This window comes from Ascaphus truei, chromosome 1 (assembly GCF_040206685.1).
Source record: "Ascaphus truei isolate aAscTru1 chromosome 1, aAscTru1.hap1, whole genome shotgun sequence".
Classification (NCBI taxonomy): domain Eukaryota; kingdom Metazoa; phylum Chordata; class Amphibia; order Anura; family Ascaphidae; genus Ascaphus; species Ascaphus truei.
In genome coordinates this window covers 354,004,561-354,025,580 of record NC_134483.1, presented here as the reverse complement: position 1 = coordinate 354,025,580, position 21,020 = coordinate 354,004,561, and the positions used below count along the sequence as shown (strand labels likewise).

At 40.4% G+C, this 21,020-nt stretch overlaps 1 protein-coding gene across 1 annotated transcript in view; it reads left to right on the top strand.

The window, feature by feature from the left end:
* METAP1 (methionyl aminopeptidase 1) overlaps nt 1-20,615 on the top strand; it is a 46,276-nt gene extending 25,661 nt beyond the window's left edge. The window contains exons 7-12 of the mRNA XM_075609568.1: nt 1,407-1,490; nt 3,315-3,453; nt 3,886-4,017; nt 13,945-14,088; nt 15,629-15,694; nt 17,093-20,615. Of these exons, the coding sequence (XP_075465683.1) occupies nt 1,407-1,490; nt 3,315-3,453; nt 3,886-4,017; nt 13,945-14,088; nt 15,629-15,694; nt 17,093-17,259 (732 nt within the window). The 3' untranslated portion in view covers nt 17,260-20,615. The remainder of the gene's footprint in view (nt 1-1,406; nt 1,491-3,314; nt 3,454-3,885; nt 4,018-13,944; nt 14,089-15,628; nt 15,695-17,092) is intronic.
* Nucleotides 20,616-21,020: the final 405 nt, after the last annotated feature.

Genomic DNA, 21,020 nt, shown 5'->3' with positions numbered 1-21,020 from the left:
TTAAAATCATGTCTGCATATGGAGAGTTTCAACCGGCGAGATGCGCGCTGGTGAAACAACATGTTTTAAAAAAAGCGCGTTTTTTTTTTCTTCTCCCTCTGGCCGCCGAGCTCCAGCTTCCTGCCAACTTTTGTTGGCGGAGCTAATTGTTGAATTTTTCTCCATTTTAATGGCGCAATCAGCCGCTAGATGGCGATCGCGCCTTTCTGAATACGGCACTTTTGAAACCAGGCGAGATTTAGGTTCTCGCCACCCGCGCGGTGAGATTTAAAAAAAAAAATGGCGCTTTTTTTTTTACTCGCCATTACCTGCCTTTCTAAAGGCATATTTCGCCAACAAATGCCGCTAATTCAGTTACCGCAGCTCTCTGCATAGGCCCCTTAGTTGCTACTTATATATTTACATTTAAAGATGCACTGATTTGTGACCTAACACTAGTTGAATGGTGTAGAAACACTTGATTTTTCTCCTGGTCTTTATTTGTGGGGAGATGACATTCAGTTTGATTTTTAAAGATTCTGTACATCTCTTACAGGTGGATGGGTTGGGACTATTTAAATAGCCCCTGTTAAAGAGTTTAGTGTATTTCTCAAAGTAACATTTATTTGGATTTATTGGGACGGTTATTAACAATTAGTCAAGTGGTTACTTTGGTTCCGTGTCGGTGTAACTATTTGATACTGCATTTTATGGATGTGTAGACTTAGTAGATTTAACCAGTCCACCCAGGCCAATTGGACTCTATCCTAACCAATCCCATCCCTACTTGTCATACACACTGAAGGTACTCTGTCCTACAGATTTTCTGAAGTTGGTCTAATTGTAAGATGCTTGTCTTAATTTACGATCAGATCTCACATACAGTACAGCTGGGTGATACATTCGTGCAAGTTCACAAAATAGTTTTAGTCAATGTCGCCTGGCAGAGAACTTGCAAATGTGTAACTTTTTCTCAAAGCGCACAAATAAATTACTTTAAAAAGCACTGAAAAAGTTTGTGAAAAAGTTGCCTTATTGGAAAATGTTGCCAAGGATCACATGCAAATATTTACCCTACAAATTTACAAATCGTGTCCACTTGGCTGGTTTGTAGATTCTCTAGTTTCTTTTTGGGAGCTTTTACGAATCTCAAACTGGGTTTTAAATCTACTACAGAGAACCAGCATGGTAATGTCGGACTAAGTAAAGCGTGAATGCCAGTTTCTCTTTGGATTTCGAGAGAGAACTGTGCATATGTTAAATATGAGATTAAATAATGTATCTTACACAATTAATTTGTCTTTAAAATCAAACTGGTTTATACATAACTGACTTTCTGATTATACTTCTCTGCTGGGCTTGTTTGTGCCTTCTGGTAGAGGGCCAGTTAAAAAAAACCATACAGTATATCCCTTCTTTCTTTGCAGCTTGCCAGGGAGGTATTGGGAGTGGCTGCCATGATGGTCAGAGCAGGTGTAACTACTGAAGAGATTGATCATTCTGTTCACTTGGTAAGGGTCATTTGTTGTATATTATACCATTACATTTACATGCATCACTGGAAAATGTTCAAAGCCATGGTGTTCAGGTTTCAGCAGCACTTTTCTTTTATACATTTTGTTTTTACGTTTATTTTGCACATAAGATTTGGGTCAGTGAAATTGTGTACATTGTTTTCTGGTACAGCTGCTGACTGATTCTGACATTTTATACTGTAGAGCATTTAGAGATAGGAACTGTATATCATTTGGTAGGTATATGTACTACTCCCCCTGTCGATCTCTCTGTGGGTATACCCCAGGGGTCTGTCCAGGGACCCCTTCTCTTTTTTTTTTTTTTCTTTACACCTTCCAGGTGACCTTATATCACATGTGCTCAAATATCACCTCTATGCTGATGAGATAAATTTACCTTTCATCCCCTGACCTTACACTGGCTGTACAGAGACTAAAGTCTCAATGTCTCTCAGCTAGATCATCCTGGATGGCCCTCTGCTGACTTAGACTTAACATGTCAAAGACGGTACTCCTACTGCCTCCCAAGCCTGGCCCTACTGTCCCCTTCTACAGTATTGGCAGCCCTATCATACATTTCTCACTATACACCTGCCCGACTCTTGCGATCTGTTTAAGGATGTCTTCAATCTACCCCTTTTTGTATCTGAAGACCTCTCTCGCCTAAAACCTCTCACCTCTGGAATGTCCTTCGCCCTCAATATCCAACTGGCACCCTCTCTTTCCACCTTTTAAGACCTATCTTAGAACACACCCTTAATGACGCATATGAGTAGCTCTGCTGGCTGATGCTATAAATCTCAGATGCACGAACTAAGGTGCCACTTGCAGACGCACTTACCAGAACACCGATCTTCTGTCTAGGAAAGTTATCCACACTTGCCACTTAGATTGTAAGCCCCATTGTCGCAGGGACTCCTTTTCCTATTGTTACCTTTGCCTGAAGCGCTGATCTGTTACATTATTCAGTCACATTTATTACTGCTGTAATGCTCTACATATATAGATGACGATATATAAATAAAGATATACATATGTCACATGCAGTTTTTGTTGGTATAATGCTTTGGTATAGCTGGATGGTGTAGAAACACTTATTCCCCTCCCCCCCCCCCCCGGTCTTTATTATTTGTGGTTAAATTTAGCTTGATCTTTAAAGATGCTGTACCTCTCTTACGACTAGATGATGATGATGGTTTGTTCTTGTATAGCGCTGCTAGTATTACGTAGCGCTTTACAGAGACATTTTGCAGGCACAGTCCCTGACTTGCCCAAGGTCACAATGAGCCGACACCGGGAATTGAACCAATAATACTTCAATAATAATAATATTTACTTGGTTATTTAGTTAAACCCTTTGGCCAAAGCGTCATAAGCCTGCATACCACGTCAAGGTTGAAGTATTTAAACTTTATACTTATTACTTTATATGTTTTGTCAATTGGATGTAGCATTGGGCACCCCTGTCTTCTGTGTAATATAAGCAATATTTAATTTCTTTCCCTCCTCCCCATGCTTCTACTTTAAGCCTTTTGGGTGGACTCTAATTGCAGCTACTACCTCACTGGGTCTGGCAGTCCAGGGGCCTTGTGACTTAGTAGCTACATCATAATTTTCCAGCTAGTTTTTTTTCTATTTGAGATCACTTCCTGCGTAGGACCCAATCTATGTGGACGTGCAGGGGAAGGATTCCTCCCCTTTCTGTTATGTCATCTGTGACTGAACGATCACGTAGCCGGTTTGGAGATTCTTCCTGCACTCAAAAAAAAAAAGTACAATTAAAATAGGACCGTGCATAATGCTTTTAAACATCTTTCATAGGCTTGTATTTCAAGAAACTGCTACCCGTCCCCATTGAATTATTATAACTTCCCCAAGTCCTGCTGCACGTCGGTGAATGAGGTTATCTGCCATGGAATTCCCGACCGAAGACCTTTGCAGGACGGAGATCTCGTCAATGGCACGTATATATATTTGCTTAAAGTGCTGTGATTCACTTTTGTAACCTTGTCACTACATTGTAATGTCCTTTTTTTTAGAAATATTTGAAGCTTGACTTCTAATCGATAATTGTTGTTAAATTAGGCAATTTGAATACATGTATACGTATATGTGTGTGTGTGTATGTATGTATGTGCAGTATGCCCCTGGGCACTTGCAGAAAAGCCAGAAAGCATCAGTTATATTTCATCATAGTGTAAAATGTTTTGCTTAACTACATTGTCATTGGCAAGTGGCAGGGATTGATGCATTTTGTGGTTGTGAGTACAGGCAACAAAAGTATGGAGAACAGTGGGGACGCACAGACCATTAAATGAGAAATGCGGGGGGGGGGGGGAAACGCATCCCTATTTGAATTAATTAATTTTGAATCTGTTTGTAAAATTTGCAGTGGACATTACCGTTTATCGCAATGGCTACCACGGAGATCTCAATGAGACTTTTTATGTTGGTGAAATCGACGAGGGAGCCAAAAAGCTTGTCCAGACAACATTCGAGTGCCTAATGCAAGCTATTGATGAAGGTGAGTTGTTCAAGTGACTGAGATGCCTGACAGCATGACCAGATTTGACCATTCCAAAATGTAAAAAATACAGCATCCTTAAAGGTCATTTCACTAAATGTGAAAGGCCTTCACTCAAATAGAAAACTAAAATTAGCTCTCCAGGAGTTCAACAAGGCAAAGGGTGACATTCTATATCTCCAGGAAACCCGTTTAGACTCCCAAGACCCCCCCAAATACATTTTAGAAAATTATTTCCGACCACAGACTACTCCTCTTTCAGCAGCAAAAAGAGAGGAGTGGTTATTCTAATTAAACGGGGAGTCCCGTTCAAAGTAGAGAAAGTGATCACAAACCCGGAAGGCAGATTCCTGATCATATATGGTTCTTTGTCTGGCTCTACAGTAACACTAATGTATACGCTTCAAACGACTAGCAGAATTTCTGAGAAAGGTACTGGAGTCTGTCGAACCCGATTTTTGTCCTCTCTAGTTTTGGGTGGAGACATGAATATGGTCCTATCCCCAGAATTAGATAAGTCAACAACGCCAGGTCAGGCCCATTCCACCCTAGTGCAGAGAACATCAAAAAAGTTCAAAGAACTAATAAGGGAATTTGCTCTGGTTGATGTCTGGAGGGCTAGACACCAAGGCCAAAGGGACTACTCCTTTTATTCAACCCCTCACCTGACCTACTGCCGGATCCATTACTTTTTAATAACTAAAAATATTCTTAAAGCCACATTGCAATCGAGCATGAAACTATACACATGGTCAGACCATCCACCGGTTGATCTACAGTAAATCTAACAGCCTTCACTAGAAACAATCTATTCCATTAGAGGCTAAATTAGTCCCTCTTAAATGACCCAGAACTTGTAAAAAAACAAACAAAAATAAACCACTCTCCTTAAGAGAATATTTTAATCTGTATAAAGGCACAGTAGACTCCCCCTCAATGTTGTGGGAAGCCACAAGGCTACTATACGGGGAGTTATAATATCTATAGCCACCCATAAGGAAAAAGCCAGATAGAAATTGTATAAAGAACTGACGGGAAAGATCCGCGCCCTAGAGCAAGAACACAAAGCAAGACCATCAGGGACACTATACAGGGTGCTTACTAATTTAAGAACAGGATTAAAAAAAAATACAATTCGAGGAGGTGGAAAAGGCTATCAGCTGGCCTAGACAACTAGATTACGATAAAGGAAATAAAGCGGACAGGCTATTGGCTAGAAAGCTGAGAGGCGTGAAAACAAAAACACAAATTCCCTCTTAGACGAAGCGACGGGGCAATAACAGTTGATGAACAGGAGATCTTTACAATCTAAACTGTTCGGAATTGTGCCCGCACCATCAAACTCAGAGGCCTTGGCATAATATCTAGAATGCTGCGATCTCCCAAAACTAACGGCAGCTGAAAAAGTGAGTCTAAACGGGAAAATCACGCAGATGGAATTAGCTAAAGTAGTCTCAAATCTTAAAAATGCCAAATCACGTGGCCCAGATGGGCTATCGCATACTCTATCTATTATAAACAATTTCTACCAACTGTCTCTTTGTTTCTACTAGAGACGTTTAACTAATTTTTAGAAGGGAAGCCAATCCCAATGACAATGACCGCTGTTAACCTAGCTATTATTCATAAACCGGGACGTGACCCAATCCGTTGCGGCAGCTACAGACCTATTGCACTCTTAGATTCAGAGATAAAAATTGACAGCAAAATTCTAGCCGATAGGCTAAACCCTATTTTACCTAGGTTGGTACACATAGACCAAGTATGCTTTGTCTCCGGAAGGCAGGCCGCTGATTAACACCAGAAAAGTAATAGATATAATAGAACATATCCATTTGACAAAAACTAAGGCCATTCTGCTAAGCCTTGATACAGAAAAGGCTTTCGATAGAATTGATTAGAGGTTTCTGGACGGAGTTTTGCAGTCTTTTGGTTCTATGGGTCCTTACCTAGAGGGAATTAGAGCCCTTTATCAGTCACCTCGAGCACTAATTAAACTACCAGGGACCAAATTAGAAACTATAGATATTAAAAACAGAACGAGACAAGGGTGTCCTCTATCTCCCTTACTTTTCTCTCTTTCGATCGAACCTCTGACATCTAGGATCAGATTAAATCCAGATATACAGGGGATAGATATCGGACAAAAACGACAAAATCTCATTGTTTGCGAACGATATTATCCTAACTGTCCAACCCTCTGCTCACCCTCCAAAATGAACAGAAGATATTATTGAAATTCGGCAAACTGTCAGGCTATAAGGTCAAAGTCAGATCTTGAATATCTCCCTACCAAATGAAGAGGTTAGATTTCTGCAAATTATTATAATTTTTTTTTTTTTTTAATGTAGATAGAAAGCTTCCCATATCAAATACCCAGGGATCAACAACACTAAAAATTATGAAAATCTATACCAAAGCAACTAGCCCCCCACCCTAATCGATAAAATTAAAAAAAAATCTGCTTGAGTGGAACAAACATCAAATATCTTGGATAGGGAGAATAATCTCAAAGATTAATGTTCTACCCATGCTACTCTTATCTTTTCCAAACACTTCCGGCCCATGCCCCAAAAACAGAACTAAAAGACAGAACAGGATATTCAAATTGATATGGCAAAATAAGAGCTAGATTAGCTCGGTCGGTTCTACTGGCCTCGAAAGACGGGAGGTTTGGGTGTCCCGGACCTAACATGCTATTTACAGGCCGCCCAGCGTAAACTGGTAGTAGTATGGAATGTTGGCCCGACTCAAGTCTGCTGGGTAGATATAGACTGCCTCCTCCCACTCTCACTTTGGTCCGAGGAGAAAAAGGGGCCTACCAAAACACAGCTAGGACCAATGAAACCAACTCTAGATTTGTGGAGCAAAACCAAAAGAAAATTTTAATTTACAACGGGTGTATCAACTCACCCCGATATTTGATAACCTGGACTTCCCTCCGGGTTGCGATATGAATTGCTTCAACATTATTTAAAAATAACAACCTAACAAAGATAGGAGAATTACTCCACAAGGGTAAATTGTTGACTTATCAGGAACTCTCTGCTAAAATTACTACCCCGGCTATGTCCCTATTCAAGTACCTCCAAATCAGACATTTCTTTTACAAACTTTCAAGCAAACTTGACTTTCCTGATTTGTCTGATTTCGAACATTTTGTGCAATAAAGGTACCTACCAGAAGGGCCTAATAACAAAAATATATGCAGGGATCGAAGCAGCCGGAAACAGCCCAGACCATAAATATATCTAAATGGGCCAGCGACCTAGGAGATTGAAGGGGAGGATTGGAGCGATATCTGGGAGAATGCGTCCAAAACATCTATGACATATAAATTTGTAAATGTTCTTTGGTTATATATCAGTGGTGCCTTACACCAAAAAGGCTCAAACAGATATACTGTATATCCCGAATCCTCCGATCAATGCTGAAGAGGATGTGGATCAGTTGGGTATATGGTCCACATTTGGGTGAACTGCCCAATTATACCAACATTCTGGACAATTATCAGAGAAATTATAAATACTATAACCGGGGTCGAAATCTCTTGTAAATCCCCTAAGCTACCTATTGGCAAAACCCCAATAGAGGACCTCACCCACCCAACCACTAATCTCCCATATTATGACTGCCGCCAGTTGTTCAGTGGCTGCTGCCTGGAAGAGCCCTCTCCCCCCCCCACCCTCCCCCGGCTCCAGACTAATGTTAGAAAGGAGGATCGATGAGATAATGTTGATGGGGAGGCTGACCACTTTTCTCAAACAATCCACTGAGAGATTCTATATAATCTGGGAACCCGGGATTAAGGACTGAACAATAATAGGAGATTGACTGATGATTAGCATGTATCAACTAAAGGATAGAAATCTGCTTCTGAGGCAGAACGGTGCCTTCTCCCCCTCCCTCTTTCGTCTCTGTCTTAATTTCCTTCTATGTCTTTTCTCGTATAGTTATGCATACTTTTCTTTTGTAGTGCTGGACACTACACAGCAAAAAGTGTTCAGGTGTTTCTCTGAACAAAACTACTATATATTATTTGACTGGATTGTCTGTCTGTCTGTTTTACTATTGGTATTATCACTGCTACTATCGGTTCTATTAATAGCACGATTTCCACTGCTCTTATTAGTTGTGGTGTATATATCATTGTGGTGATTTATCATTTTTCTGATTTGATTTTGTTATTGTACTGCAATTCTGAAAAATCAATAAAAATATTTGAAACAAAAAAATACAGCACCCTATTTTTAATGTCTCATAACTTCTGATTCTTGATTCAAAAGTTAAAAATTTTTTTTACCCCCAGTGGAGGGCATGGCAGTCATTGTTCTCCAAAACCTAAATTACAAGTAGATTAATTTATACGCTCCATGACCGCTATTACACCTGAGAACTTCTCCAGTCAGCTGGTGTAGGACAAGACTTCTGACATCGGGGCATAACAGGGAGGTGTCTCTCCCCGAGGTCTGTTTTTCTTGTCCTACATAAACTGGAGGTAGTTATACATGGGTGTTAGCATCTATTCAGGCAATGGTATTAATGAAACAAGTTTACAACAGGTATAATGGTATTAATGAAACAAGTTTACAACCAGTACAGGCCACCATCGCGCTGCACCTGTTAAAAGTTCTGAGGTTCCCTGGAGCAGGCCACGGTGTGCTTTAGGCGTATAATATTGTCCTCGCTGTTGCGCATGTACGTGGCATGCGCGTTTAGTTGTTAGGGTGCAAGCGGTGACGTGCGCGTTTAGGGGGCGTGACTGACGTCACCGCGTTAGGCCTCGGTGTGATTGCTTCGTGGCATGGCAGCAGCGTTTTTGTATTTTCGCTGATCTGCCGCGTCACCGCTCGTGTGTGTGTGTGTCTCTGAAGTATAGCAACTGCAGGCTCATACCCTGCAATTATAATTGACGCGCACGGTAGTGCATGTGCGAGGACTATATTACACGCCTTAGCCAGGAGGAAAGCACATGAGCAGGCTCACTCCTGGTGCTGTGCCGACAAGACTGCTCTCAAACTGACCTTTGAGACCTCTGGCACCCTCACTCCGTAGAGATGGAGCATTCCAAGCAGTAGCAGGAAAGTCCCCCTAGCCACACACCCCCTCCCTTCTCTGTTTGCCAACTCTCGGACTCCATATAGCCCAAGAGTATTCAGACCACTTCCTGTCTGAACAGGGAGTGCAGCTGGCGTGTCCCACACTGGTGCACAGACGTCTCTGCGAGGCACTCCCAGTCATGCAAAGCGATTTATGTTCCATAACTGTTTAATAAACTATTTTTACTGTATATCACTAAATGGTATATGGGTTTTTTACCCAGGGATTGAATCTTTCCCAACCATTTAATAGTATAGGTGAGTGCAAATAGGAATTATTTTGGGTTTTTCCTTTTAACCCTTCCCTGCCTTGACATATGTTGATAATTCCCGTATGCACCTCCTATCTATATGTATATATTTTGCGTACATTTGGTGAGAGGCAATATCCTCTGTTTCAGTATCGCTGGATTATTTACAGACCTTTCCGCACGCTTCAGGAATTCTCTTCTGAGCAAGCTTTAACCCTTTTCTCGGATGATGGGCAGGTTATTGATGAAATTCCTTCTTTTTAATATTCTCAAGATTGAAGAGCTCCTTTTAAAAATATGCACTGCACCCTTGATATCGAGAATGGGGAATCCTAGACCAAGCCTTCTTGGGTTTAAAGAAGCATGGGAGCCACATTCCTGTTAATCAATCCATTAAGGATGTTATTTTCTCTGAATGGGAATTCGCCGGATCTGGGAGTCACTAACTCTTAGGCCTTGTCCAGGGTGGAAGCTGGCGCTCCAGCGCTGCGCCCTGCTCGGCCGAGCGATTCCTGGCCGGCTAGGTGCGCGCGCATCTGAGGGCACGGCCACGACGTCACGGAGCTGGTTCGCCCTCATTGGGCGAACGGCTCACGTGATGCGCTTGCGAGCAGCAAAACCACGTGCATTGTCGCAACGTGTCCAGCGTGCGCTCCCGCTCAGCACCACTCTGGATGAGGCCTTAAGAATGTACGCTTTTTGTCCTGAGGATATTGCGGCTTGGGAAAATGCCCCTAAAATGTATGCAGCTATTCCTCGTAATGCCAGACTACTATCCCCTATCAGGACTGTTTGGCGTTAATATCCCATTGATAGACAAAAATTATCTGGTCTTCAACCTTGCAGGAGGACTTCGAATCCGGCTTCTCCAGATGACTTTTACTGCAAGACTTCACTAATCTTAAGGATGCTCTATGTTTTTGTCTGTTTCTGCAGACAACTCATCTTCTTAAAGATACTCTTGGTGCCTCCAAGAGCATGTGATCAATGTAGAAGATTTAAATCATATAAGCAAAATGTCCATTTATAAATTGAAAAATTATTTCTAGTCTTCAAACCATATGTAGAAGTGGATAATTCCAAGGACATTGAGGTGCACTCCTCCTCGGGTAAATACACATGGAGATAAAAAGGCATTCAGCTTTAACATGCAGCCATAAGCACTATAAAGCAGCAGAACAGGTGTTTTTAAAATTACTCTTTGACAAAGCACCAGTGTGGGTGTGAAATGCCTTAGAGGATTTTTTGTTCCTGGTTTTTCTCATGGCTTTTGCCTAAATAAATACTTTTTCAAAATTGACCTGCTTTCTATTTCGGATAGATTTTGTTTGTTGTGCATTGTTTTTGTGTTTTCTATTTTAGTTCTCTTTATCATTCATCTTCTAGCCTGGACATCTGCTTAATTTGACTACACCAGAAGATCTTTTTGGCTGCAGCTGCCAAGAGTTGACTGGTGTCCCTTCCATAACTGGGTTCATTTTTGTTTTTAGTAAAGCTCTGGATTTTATTCTAAGATATTGGATGATGACCGTCAATTTGTGCCTCCATCTTTTCAGGATACAAGAGCCTATAGACCAGGGCAGCAATATTGTAAGTCTTGGGCGAGCCAGCTTCAACATCAAGCCTTCCGGGCCAAACACAGAGGTTCTACCAGAAGAATTTCATCCAGAAAACACGATTTCTAACATTTATGGTGTTTCATCTTCCTGGGAGAATTCCAGTAGGGAGCAGACTGGGATGCTTTCAGGAACAACACTTAGACCGAATGCCTGAGGTCTGTAATAAGTGCAGTAGGGCCCCCAGGGTGTTCACAAGTCATGTTTTGTTTTTCTATACCTCGATGATTTGCTCCTTTTTAGCCTCTTCTAAGGAGGAAGCTATAATCCATATGAGTGGTTTTGATGGTGTTTCCCTCCCTCCCCCCCCCCCCCTAAGTACCACAGGTGGATCATACATTTACAGAAAAGCAATTTGACACCCTCAATGCAACCACATTTTATTGATATGGATTTCAATACCCTTAAAAGGCAGGGTCTTTTTTTGCCAATTGACAAAGGAAAATATCAGGAGACAAGTATTTAATCTACAGAAAAATAGCAAAACCATGAGTCCAGCAATATACTGTTGAGTCTGATCTCTTTTATAATCAGGGGTGTCCCTTGGGCAGGATGCAGATATATTCCCTCCAGAACAATCTACTTGCCTTTTGGAAACTAGATCTGAAAGATCCACATCAAAGCATTATACTATTTAAAACAAACCAGGACCAGCCTCAAATGGTGGTGGAATAAGGAGAATCTAGACCAGGAATGTTCTCTGGAATTACCCGAATGGGTCATCTTAACTGTGAATACAAGCCTTCACGGATTGAGCGCATTTGCAGGGGTTAGCAAGTCAAGGACTATGCAATACAAAGGAACCAATCGATGTCCATCAACATACACTCAGAACAATGTGGAGAGACATTCAAACTTTTAACAATCCCTATTACAGGTCTCCCCTTAAGAATAAGGGCAGACCATATGGCTGCCGTAGCATATATCAATTGGCAGGGACGGATAGGATGTTTACGAATAATAAAGGAAATTGCCAGAATTCTCTCCTAGAGAGAAATGTGTTGGCGATATTCACCACCTTTATTTCAAGGAAGGAAGGTTTGGTGGCGCAGTCACATTCACCAGGTGAATCAATGTTCTCTGATTTTTCATCATTGCACAGAGGTGGGAAAATCCAAAGATAGACCTAATGGCAGCGAGATATAACCACAAGGTCCATATTTATTGCACGATACTCGGGCGTTTTGTTCAGATGCCATGAACATACCCTGGGCCCTTCCCCTTATTTATGTATTCCCTCTGATTCCTATGATCTGCCATTTATCCTTTTCTTAAAACTATTTTGAACAGCTAGAGGCCATAATAGGACCATTTTGGCCCAAAAGATAATGTTTTTTTTTAATCGAACAGTGTTTAGGATCCATGAACGCTTCCTCTCAAACAAGACCTTTTCTCACGGGAAATGTTTTTTGATCCCAATCCAGCTAATCTCCAATTAACAGCCTGGAGATTGAGACACGGGAAAGAACCGATCCTGATCCAGTAATCATGATCTTATTACTAGCAAGGAAAGAAAGCTTTCAGGCGTTCAAAAACTCTAAAGACTCTTCCTTTTAAGGAAGCCTATCAGGCACATTCCTAACATCCACCTACCAACCCTATTGGTACCAGCTGTGTAGCTGGACCAAACTCAATACTTTCCAACACCCCCCCCCCCCCCACCCCACCCCAAAGCCTTTATAGAAACAGCTGTGCAGCTGGACAATACTCTGTCCCCATAACGAGCAGCCACTTTATCTTTTTAGTTTCAACATTGCTCCTTATCCCCTCTAGATTGTAAATTCTCAGAGAAGGTAACGAGGGCCCTGCTCCTATCTGTGTGCACTTGTCTGGCCTTGTATGTCATTCAGTTTATGTACAGTAATTGATGTCATACATGGAGAAATGCCTACTTTTATATGTTTTTATGGATGGAGGAGGCAGTCTCGGTTGTAAGCGTTCAGGAAGGGACTAGAAGAAACCATAATATCAGTAGATACATTTGGTATTTGGTCACTATTCTTAAACAGACTGAGATTACACCTTTAAAAATATACCTCAACATAAAGATCTTAAATCTTTGTGGGTGAGAGATCTAATAGAGCAGTATTTTTCAACCTGTGTTCTGTGGAACCCTGAGGTTTAGTTACAGGTAAGGAGTTCCGTAAGGCCAAATTTGGCAATTGCTGACATTTTATGCTTCAAGAACCCATATATATTTTTATATATTTTTTATTTTCAGATTTTAAGATGGTTATTAAATGTCTTGCTATAATATTATACATTTATAATAGTTGGCCAAGGATGGGAAAATCCTGGGTGCCTAAAATGTCCCTCCTAGCACCTGTGCTGATTGCTGTGATGACTGACCTGTCAATCACCACTGGGACCGGCAATAGCGACATCAAAGCCGGATCTGGCACTCTGGGACTGGCAGCGGCAATGATTAACAGGTCAAGTCACGACTTTGGTGCTCGGGGAGGATCGGAGGGCATGAGGCGGCACGAGGGCTGTGGGCAGAGCTAATCAGAGCTGGGGTTGGAGCACTCTTGTATTCTGCCCGCCCCTGCTCTCAATACAGTGTGGCAGGGGAGGGTGGCGTTTTGCTGAGAGTGACATGCACACACCCTCCGATGGGTGGGGTGTAGCTGGAACGTGTCTCCCCTCCCTGCCCCCCCTCATTCCCCTGGCACCTAGTTTACTCTGCGGTAGTTTTATTTTGAAAATAAGACCCAACAGTGTTTACTTTAATAGGATGAACAAGTTGTGGTTCCACAGAGCTGCAAAACAATTATAAAGGGTTCTAAAAGATTTAACACTTCAATGGTAGTGTTAAGTTTTCACTTTTAAAAAAAAAAAAAGAAGTTCATTACATTTTCTCTTTTTGACTTTGTATATTAAAGCATACCTTTTTGACCACTGCATGTTTTATGGACTTGCATCTATTAAGAGTTTCTTAAATCTGTTCTTTCTGATTTGCAGTGAAACCTGGTGTCCGGTACAGAGAGCTGGGAAACGTTATTCAGAAACATGCGCAAGCAAATGGTTTCTCAGTTGTTAGAAGCTACTGTGGACATGGCATTCATAAACTCTTCCACACTGCTCCCAATGTGCCACACTATGCCAGTAAGTATGTTTAGGACTCTTGCCATGTGTGGGGCTGGTTGTCACTGCATTAGGGGAAAAAACACAGTTTAAACTGTGTAAAAGACCTGATGTTTTCATGCAGTATTATTTTGTAACAATTCTGACCATGCCACTTACTCATCAGCATTTTACAAAGTGCATAACAAGCGTGGCTTTTTGGTTATAGATGAAGAGAAAAGCATCAGAAGACTTAGTCGGTATAAGAGCGTGTTTTTTATTGGAGAAAAAAAGTCAAAACAATATTTAAGTATTTATGCACACAGCACTATGTCTTGATTTTTAAATACTTTTTCTCTGTGCAATATTTTTAAACTGTTTTTTTTGTCCAATTTAAGAACATGCTTTTATACTGTCTGAGTCTCCTGGTGCTTTTCTTTTTATCTATAACCAAAAAGTGCCCCGATGCTTCTCAATCTATATCTGGCTGTTCTAACTGGGTGTAATTCCAAAGTGCGGGGAAACAGTTTCAGGCGAGGAGAATCCTGCTTGTGCAGCCAACACAACGTAGACAAACAATTTCTTCAAGGTACAGGTCTCCTCTAGGACAGAGATACAATGTAGAGCTCTACTCATAAGTTCATAATGAAGTTCTCCGTTTAAAGTGACAGCCAAGAACAGTGGAAAGACGACGTTTCACGTCCCGATGAAAGGTACATACTTTGTATCTCTGAGGAGACCTGTATTTTGAAGAAATTGTTTGCCTAACTGGGTGCAACGTACCAGTGGATGAATTGAGATATGGTATAACAGGGAATGATGCATACAAATGGTTTCACTGGTATGTTTTCTTTTGAATGTTCTCTATTGAAGTAGGAATTGTGGCGTCAGAAAGAGGTGGCTTTTTGGTTTATAATAGACTATTGCATTCATTTTGGAGCACATGATTCAACACTGAATAGTGCATATGGCTTTTTTCGGTTACATTTTTGGATCACCTGAAAGTGATTTTGTAATGCATTAAAGGTCATTTTAACATTTTCGAGGTTTTTATTTAAATTTCACATTAAAACCTTCAAGTGAAACTTTTATAGTGAGTTTACCAGCCAAGTTATCTTATGAAATCTTACACCAGAGCACTTGTGCAGAGTACATGGATTTGAACCCTTTCCCTGCTAAAAGATTCTGCAAAACGTTGTAGAAAAATGGTTGATAGGTAGGTCTAGTTTATAAATGTGGTGAACAAGACTATAAAAATATGACCAAGCATGGGTAAATTATTAGATTTGTTTAAATTGGGAAATATTTGCTCATTTCCCCTGCCCCTTAAAGCAGCAGTCTGCACTGAGTGCCATAACGCTTTTGCATTGAAATTGTTTTACTTTGAGACATTTTTTTTTAATTATATTTTTAAGGCTATCTGTGTTTCAAATATTAAATGTCTGGGAGATGAACATTGAGCTCTCCCAGAGCCCAGCGCAATATAAAGGATGATCATGTTCACCTCAGAAGCTAGAGATTCCGAAAATAATGCTGTTCTCTCCTCCGTCTTCAGAGCTTAAGTGCATATTTTGTCTTTCAGAAAATAAAGCGGTCGGCGTGATCAAGCCAGGCCATGTGTTTACAATCGAACCAATGATCTGTGAAGGTAAACAGGACATCTTGTCAAGATTGTTTGTGGATCTTTTCTGCAAATGTAAATTTTTGATAAATATTTTGTATGCTTGGAACACCTTACAAAAATAACGCACTGAAGGGCAACGCAGGACCTCTTTTTATTGTTAGGAGTGTGAACAAAAAGCTATGATTTACTAAAATGGTAATCTACCGTATTGTATGTTGTGTATCAAATGTTTTATTTCTTGGACTAAGTGGGGCAATAAACCTTAAAAAAAAATGTTTGTTTCTGCCTACTTAAAGCCCTCCCCCCCAGAAAATGACACACATATATGAGAATTCTGGAGCACGAGTCCCCTGAAAGTCCCAGTTCAGTCTGAGCAGGAGCCATACCAATTGCTCCAGGCAGTCGGTGACACGAGCATTGCTTGTCCTAGCCACAGTCTCATTGTTTGCCTTGATGGCCGTGACATTACTGGCAGCCATATTATCTTTCTGTCATGGTAGGAATATGAAGGGAAATAGTGACGGGATCAGTGGTTTCCAGGAGTTGAAGCAGCAGTCCAAGCTGTTTTCTCCCCACTCTTTAATATGTGGATACAATCCACAGAATAAGCAATTAGCCAAGTTGCTGATCGATCAGTTCGCCTGTGATCGATCTGCGAAGATTCGGCTCGGGGGTTCACGAAATGGCTGTCAGTGCAGCAGCAGAGGACCAAAGATGCAAAGTTCTGTGGTGAAGATTATGTGACCAGGCAGTCACTAGATACAATTGGTGCACTGCTAAAGAGGGGGCAGGGCTCAAAAAGGTGTGTGTCAGAGCCTGTTTCAGAAGAGAAAGGGGATGTGACATTGTAAATGGTTACTATAGAAACAAAAAATGCTTGTTGGATTATAATACTTACAAATGCCAAGTAGTGTTTTTTTTGTTTCTTTTAAATCAACATTCTAAATGTATTTTCTCAAAATGATTTCATTTAAAAAAATAAATACATAAAAAAAAATGTAGGCTTTTGCTTGGACTGCAGCTTCAAAACAGAGGGCATTGTGCCATGGGAAACCCCAAGCACAGATATCTTGTGGTTTTTTTTGTTTGTTTTATGGTCCCTTTGTCTTTCCCAAGAATTGTTAGCCCTCTAACTTCAGGGAGGCTGTTTCAATGCTGCCACTCCAAGTACCATGCACCATTTTATTTGTCGTTTTGGTCTTCATGCACTTTGTTTACTTCCCTCTAGTGAAGCAGCCCTGAAGAATAATGATTTTACCAGTAATCTGTAAAATGTGTTTTGGTGGTGGTGGTGGGGGGGGGGAGGGGGTGGTACTGTATCTCTATAGCCCCCCCCTTTGCAAATTTTGGGTGTTTGTATTGTAGTTCTGATGTAATTTCATTTGTCATTCAGTAATTGTATTTCTTTTTGGCTTTTGGTAGGAGGATGGCAAGATGAGACCTGGCCGGATGGCTGGACCGCAGTGACGAGAGATGGGAAACGTTCGGCACAATTTGAGCACACCCTTTTAGTCACCGAAACAGGATGCGAGATTCTTACACGGAGACTGGAGGACAACGGACGCCCCCATTTTATGTCTCAGTTTTAGCTTCTCCTGTGGGCTTAGCTAGCAGATCTGGATGGTGTCCTTACTGCTTTGCACCATGCATTTTTACAGGAAAGATAACTAAAGGAGCAGTGGGATTTTATCACATATCATACATAGATCTGTATGATGACCGAGTAACACATCATTCAGGTTGATTAGTTGTATGTTAAAGAACTTCATGAAGTTTTGAAACAAGAAGGAAACAGGTCTTTAAAATAATTTTTTTTTTTTTTTTTTTTTTAATTGTGGTTTTCTGCTCACCCACACTTGTCACATCTCATTTTTAGTTTTTACCAATTTTATTTTCTTACATTGGCATCAGGCTTGATATTTGTTACTTGCCTTCTCTTATCACTGGGCAGAAAACACAAGTTGCCTCCACAGGAGACTTTTAATACCAGACTTGTTTTTTTTTTGTTTGTTTTTTTGGGTGCTGATTTATTTTTTCTTCTGAAGTATGCACTAGCTATGCATTTGTGTGGTTGTTTTTGTTTTTTTTAATTTCTAACCCATGGTCTTCTCTCTAGTTACGACCACCTTGCTGCTGCTGAAAAGGTGTGATGGCAGATGGTTGCTTCATATTTGTTCACATTGAGCTCCTTGGTCGATGTGAAGAAAACACTCAAACACGTAGCTTGCATGATTTTATCTGTTAAACTAAATTGTGCCATGGTGGCATTCGGTGCCAGAGGGGTCTGCAGTGCTTTAAGTGGGTGGGTTACGTTCTTTTGGCAGCCAAGTTCTTAATAGCAAAGACCGTTGTGTGTGTTTTGTTGTTTCTCCTGCATCTTTTGTATCTCAATTCATGGTGATTTGGCCATCTCTTTTGTTGGTGCCTTCAATTGTAAAATCATAAAAAAAAAAGTTCATAACTAGAATCATCTGGTATTAAAAATGTACAACCGTTATCTCAAATATCTGTGCTGCCTCTGGCAGAGTAGAGTTTTCATCTGTTTTTTTTTTTTGTTCTTTATATTTACCGCTAATAAGTAACAAACTCTGCCAACGTTGCATTAACAGCTTAGATACTAAAATGGCTTGTACTGTAATTCCTTGCTTGGCAATGTTTTTTGCCATTCCATCAACTAAAAGGTAATCTGTGATGTGAACGTTCTTGCACTTTTTTTTTTTAAGTTGTCAGACTACACAGCTCCTCCCCCTATCAGGCCTAACCCATTCTGTGCTAGATGGATTTGCAACCATTGTGCAATTGGTTACAAGGCACTAGCTAGCACTTAAGTTGAGTTTGTCAGATCCATGGGGGGGGGGGGGGGAGATAGTGACTGAACAGACTGTTCAACTAATTGGATTTTGTATCCAGATTATATTCACTGTTTTTCTGCCTAAGAAAATACTCGGTTGGACAAATAACCCTTGAAAGGATCACACAGTAATAATTTCACCCTTTACTTTTCCTCTTCCTGTGTCCAACATGGTTATGCCGGTGCCCCTAAACACTGCACTTGCAAGGACCCATCTTTTTCCTGGAGTGCCTCGATGTATATTGCTGTAAAGTCCAGTTGTGGTGACCCATTCTATGCTATAAATAATTATTTTGATTCATTCAAGTGATCTGAAAGAGGGATGCAGAGGCTGTTTGTGATAGGTAGATTTTAACAAGGGGTTGTGTTGTGTGATTGGTCCATGTTTGGTATGCATTTCTACCAAATAATATATATAATGGAATTAAAGGTGGTTGACTGATTTTGGTCATTTGAGATCATTTATTTATACTCACATTTGCATCAGTAACCTTGTGTCCTCAACTGTTTCAGTCCGAATGGAACCAACTAGGACAGAGTAGCATTTGTTTCTTAATAGCTTAAGTTTTTCACTTCCTAGAAGAAACTGGTTTTAGGGGTTACATCTGGGTGCTTAATTTTATTTATTTTTTAATCTGCGACCTACAGTACTGCATAAGTAGACCGTGTGTGTCAACACACAAAATATTGAAATAAATATTGCATGCACAAAGGAGAAAGTGCCTTACAATTGTTTTCAATGGCACGGTGTTAAATCATGAGGTAAATTAACACCAAACGTGATAACGGGTGCAATAATGTTGGCTACAGCTGTAGGTAAAGCCATCCTGTCTCAAACTCACCTCTCTGCCACAGACCGAGAGAGATGAGGGTAAAAATCACTTGACTGACAAATCTACTGTGCGGAAGCCTGGAAGAAAAATATCTTGTGCTCTATTACTAATGAGACCAATTTTTAATCTTAAATTAATTACATTTGTTTAAAGAGCAGCAGGTTCGTGAAACTGTTGACATATTGTTTATAAATCAACTGAGGAACTGCACTTTTTTTTTTTAATAGACAATTAAACAGATTTATTTTTGCCCAGAGATTGTAGTTAACTAAAAGCTTGTCATTAATACATATTTGTGTGTTTCCTTGTATAGTTATTGTACTTTTGGTAGTTAAACTTGTGTGCCTATATTGGCAAAGTTGATATTGAACACACCTGTAAAGGGCCGCCCTACATAATATTAAAGAATACTCACGTGAAAAGTAATCTGCTGTTACTAGTTGGGGAAATAAAAGCATTAGTGTTTGTAAGGTTTTAAATTCATACATGCCCAAGATATGTGATTGGTTTGATTTTGTTTTTTGTTTTTTTGAACCTGGGACTCTGAATATGGTGTGTGTAAGTTACCCCCCACACAGTGAGCCCCACCTGTTAGCACCCAAATATGGAAGGATAATAGGAAATTAAAATGGGTGTTCTGGTGTAGTGATTTTTTTTTTTTTTTTTTTTTACTTGTAATGAAAGAACAGAATTTAATGTGGTAAATAGCATTTCAGTATTCAGCCATTTTTGGTATAAGGTCTGAAGCTGGTAAATCTATCAAGTCTCATTGCAACATGGCTTTATCAACATCACCGTTGGTCACACCTGCAAATGTTGTTATAGTTCCAAAAATGTGCAGCCTCTTGAACACATCTGAAAAAGAGGCTGCTTGAATGTTTTATCCAGATCAGCAATACCGCTCAGATGTTGGCGTAATCTACACATTAGCCAACAGTTTTGGTTACAGCATACATTACACCCATCATTTGGCAGGTGAACTAAGAGAACATTTCCCTGGCTCGTAAAACTAACATTTTTTTTTTTTTAAATCCCATACTAGAAATAAATAAATGAATGAATAATTCACAGGATCACTTAAATTATGTCTTTATGGGTATACAAGGGCTTTTTAAAGATGATCTGCTTGTCATTAAAGGGGAGTCTCCAACTACCCCTCTCAAATCCGTACCTAATAGAAGTACATGCCAGTGTTTTGTTAAGTACAACACTTTGTTCTTGTCATTGCACTTTTCTTTGAATTAAAGTGGTGCATCTCTCAGCAAGCTTGGTCGGCTAATGTCCTTAAATTCATGCTTTTGGTCGTCGGCCTCATGAAATGGCATCTTTAGACAAACCGTTTTGCCAAAACCTGTCCCACTGGCATACACCAGAAATTGTTTTTATATTTTTCCCAAACAGATGTAGGCTTGTCGCATGTCAAACTATTCTATTTTCGTGAAAGAGTCTCTATGCTGATTTCCTCTCAACATCTTACACTAAATGTTAAAATTCATATACACAGGTAAGCATCAAATCCAGTTCATTCTTCTTTATAACCTCCACAAATGGTAATGATTGATCTACAGATACCGCCAAAAAATGGCAAAATGTCATCAATGAGACACAGCCAACATGCTACATGTGCTGTGTATACAGTATATCTATATATCCATCAGTTGCAAGC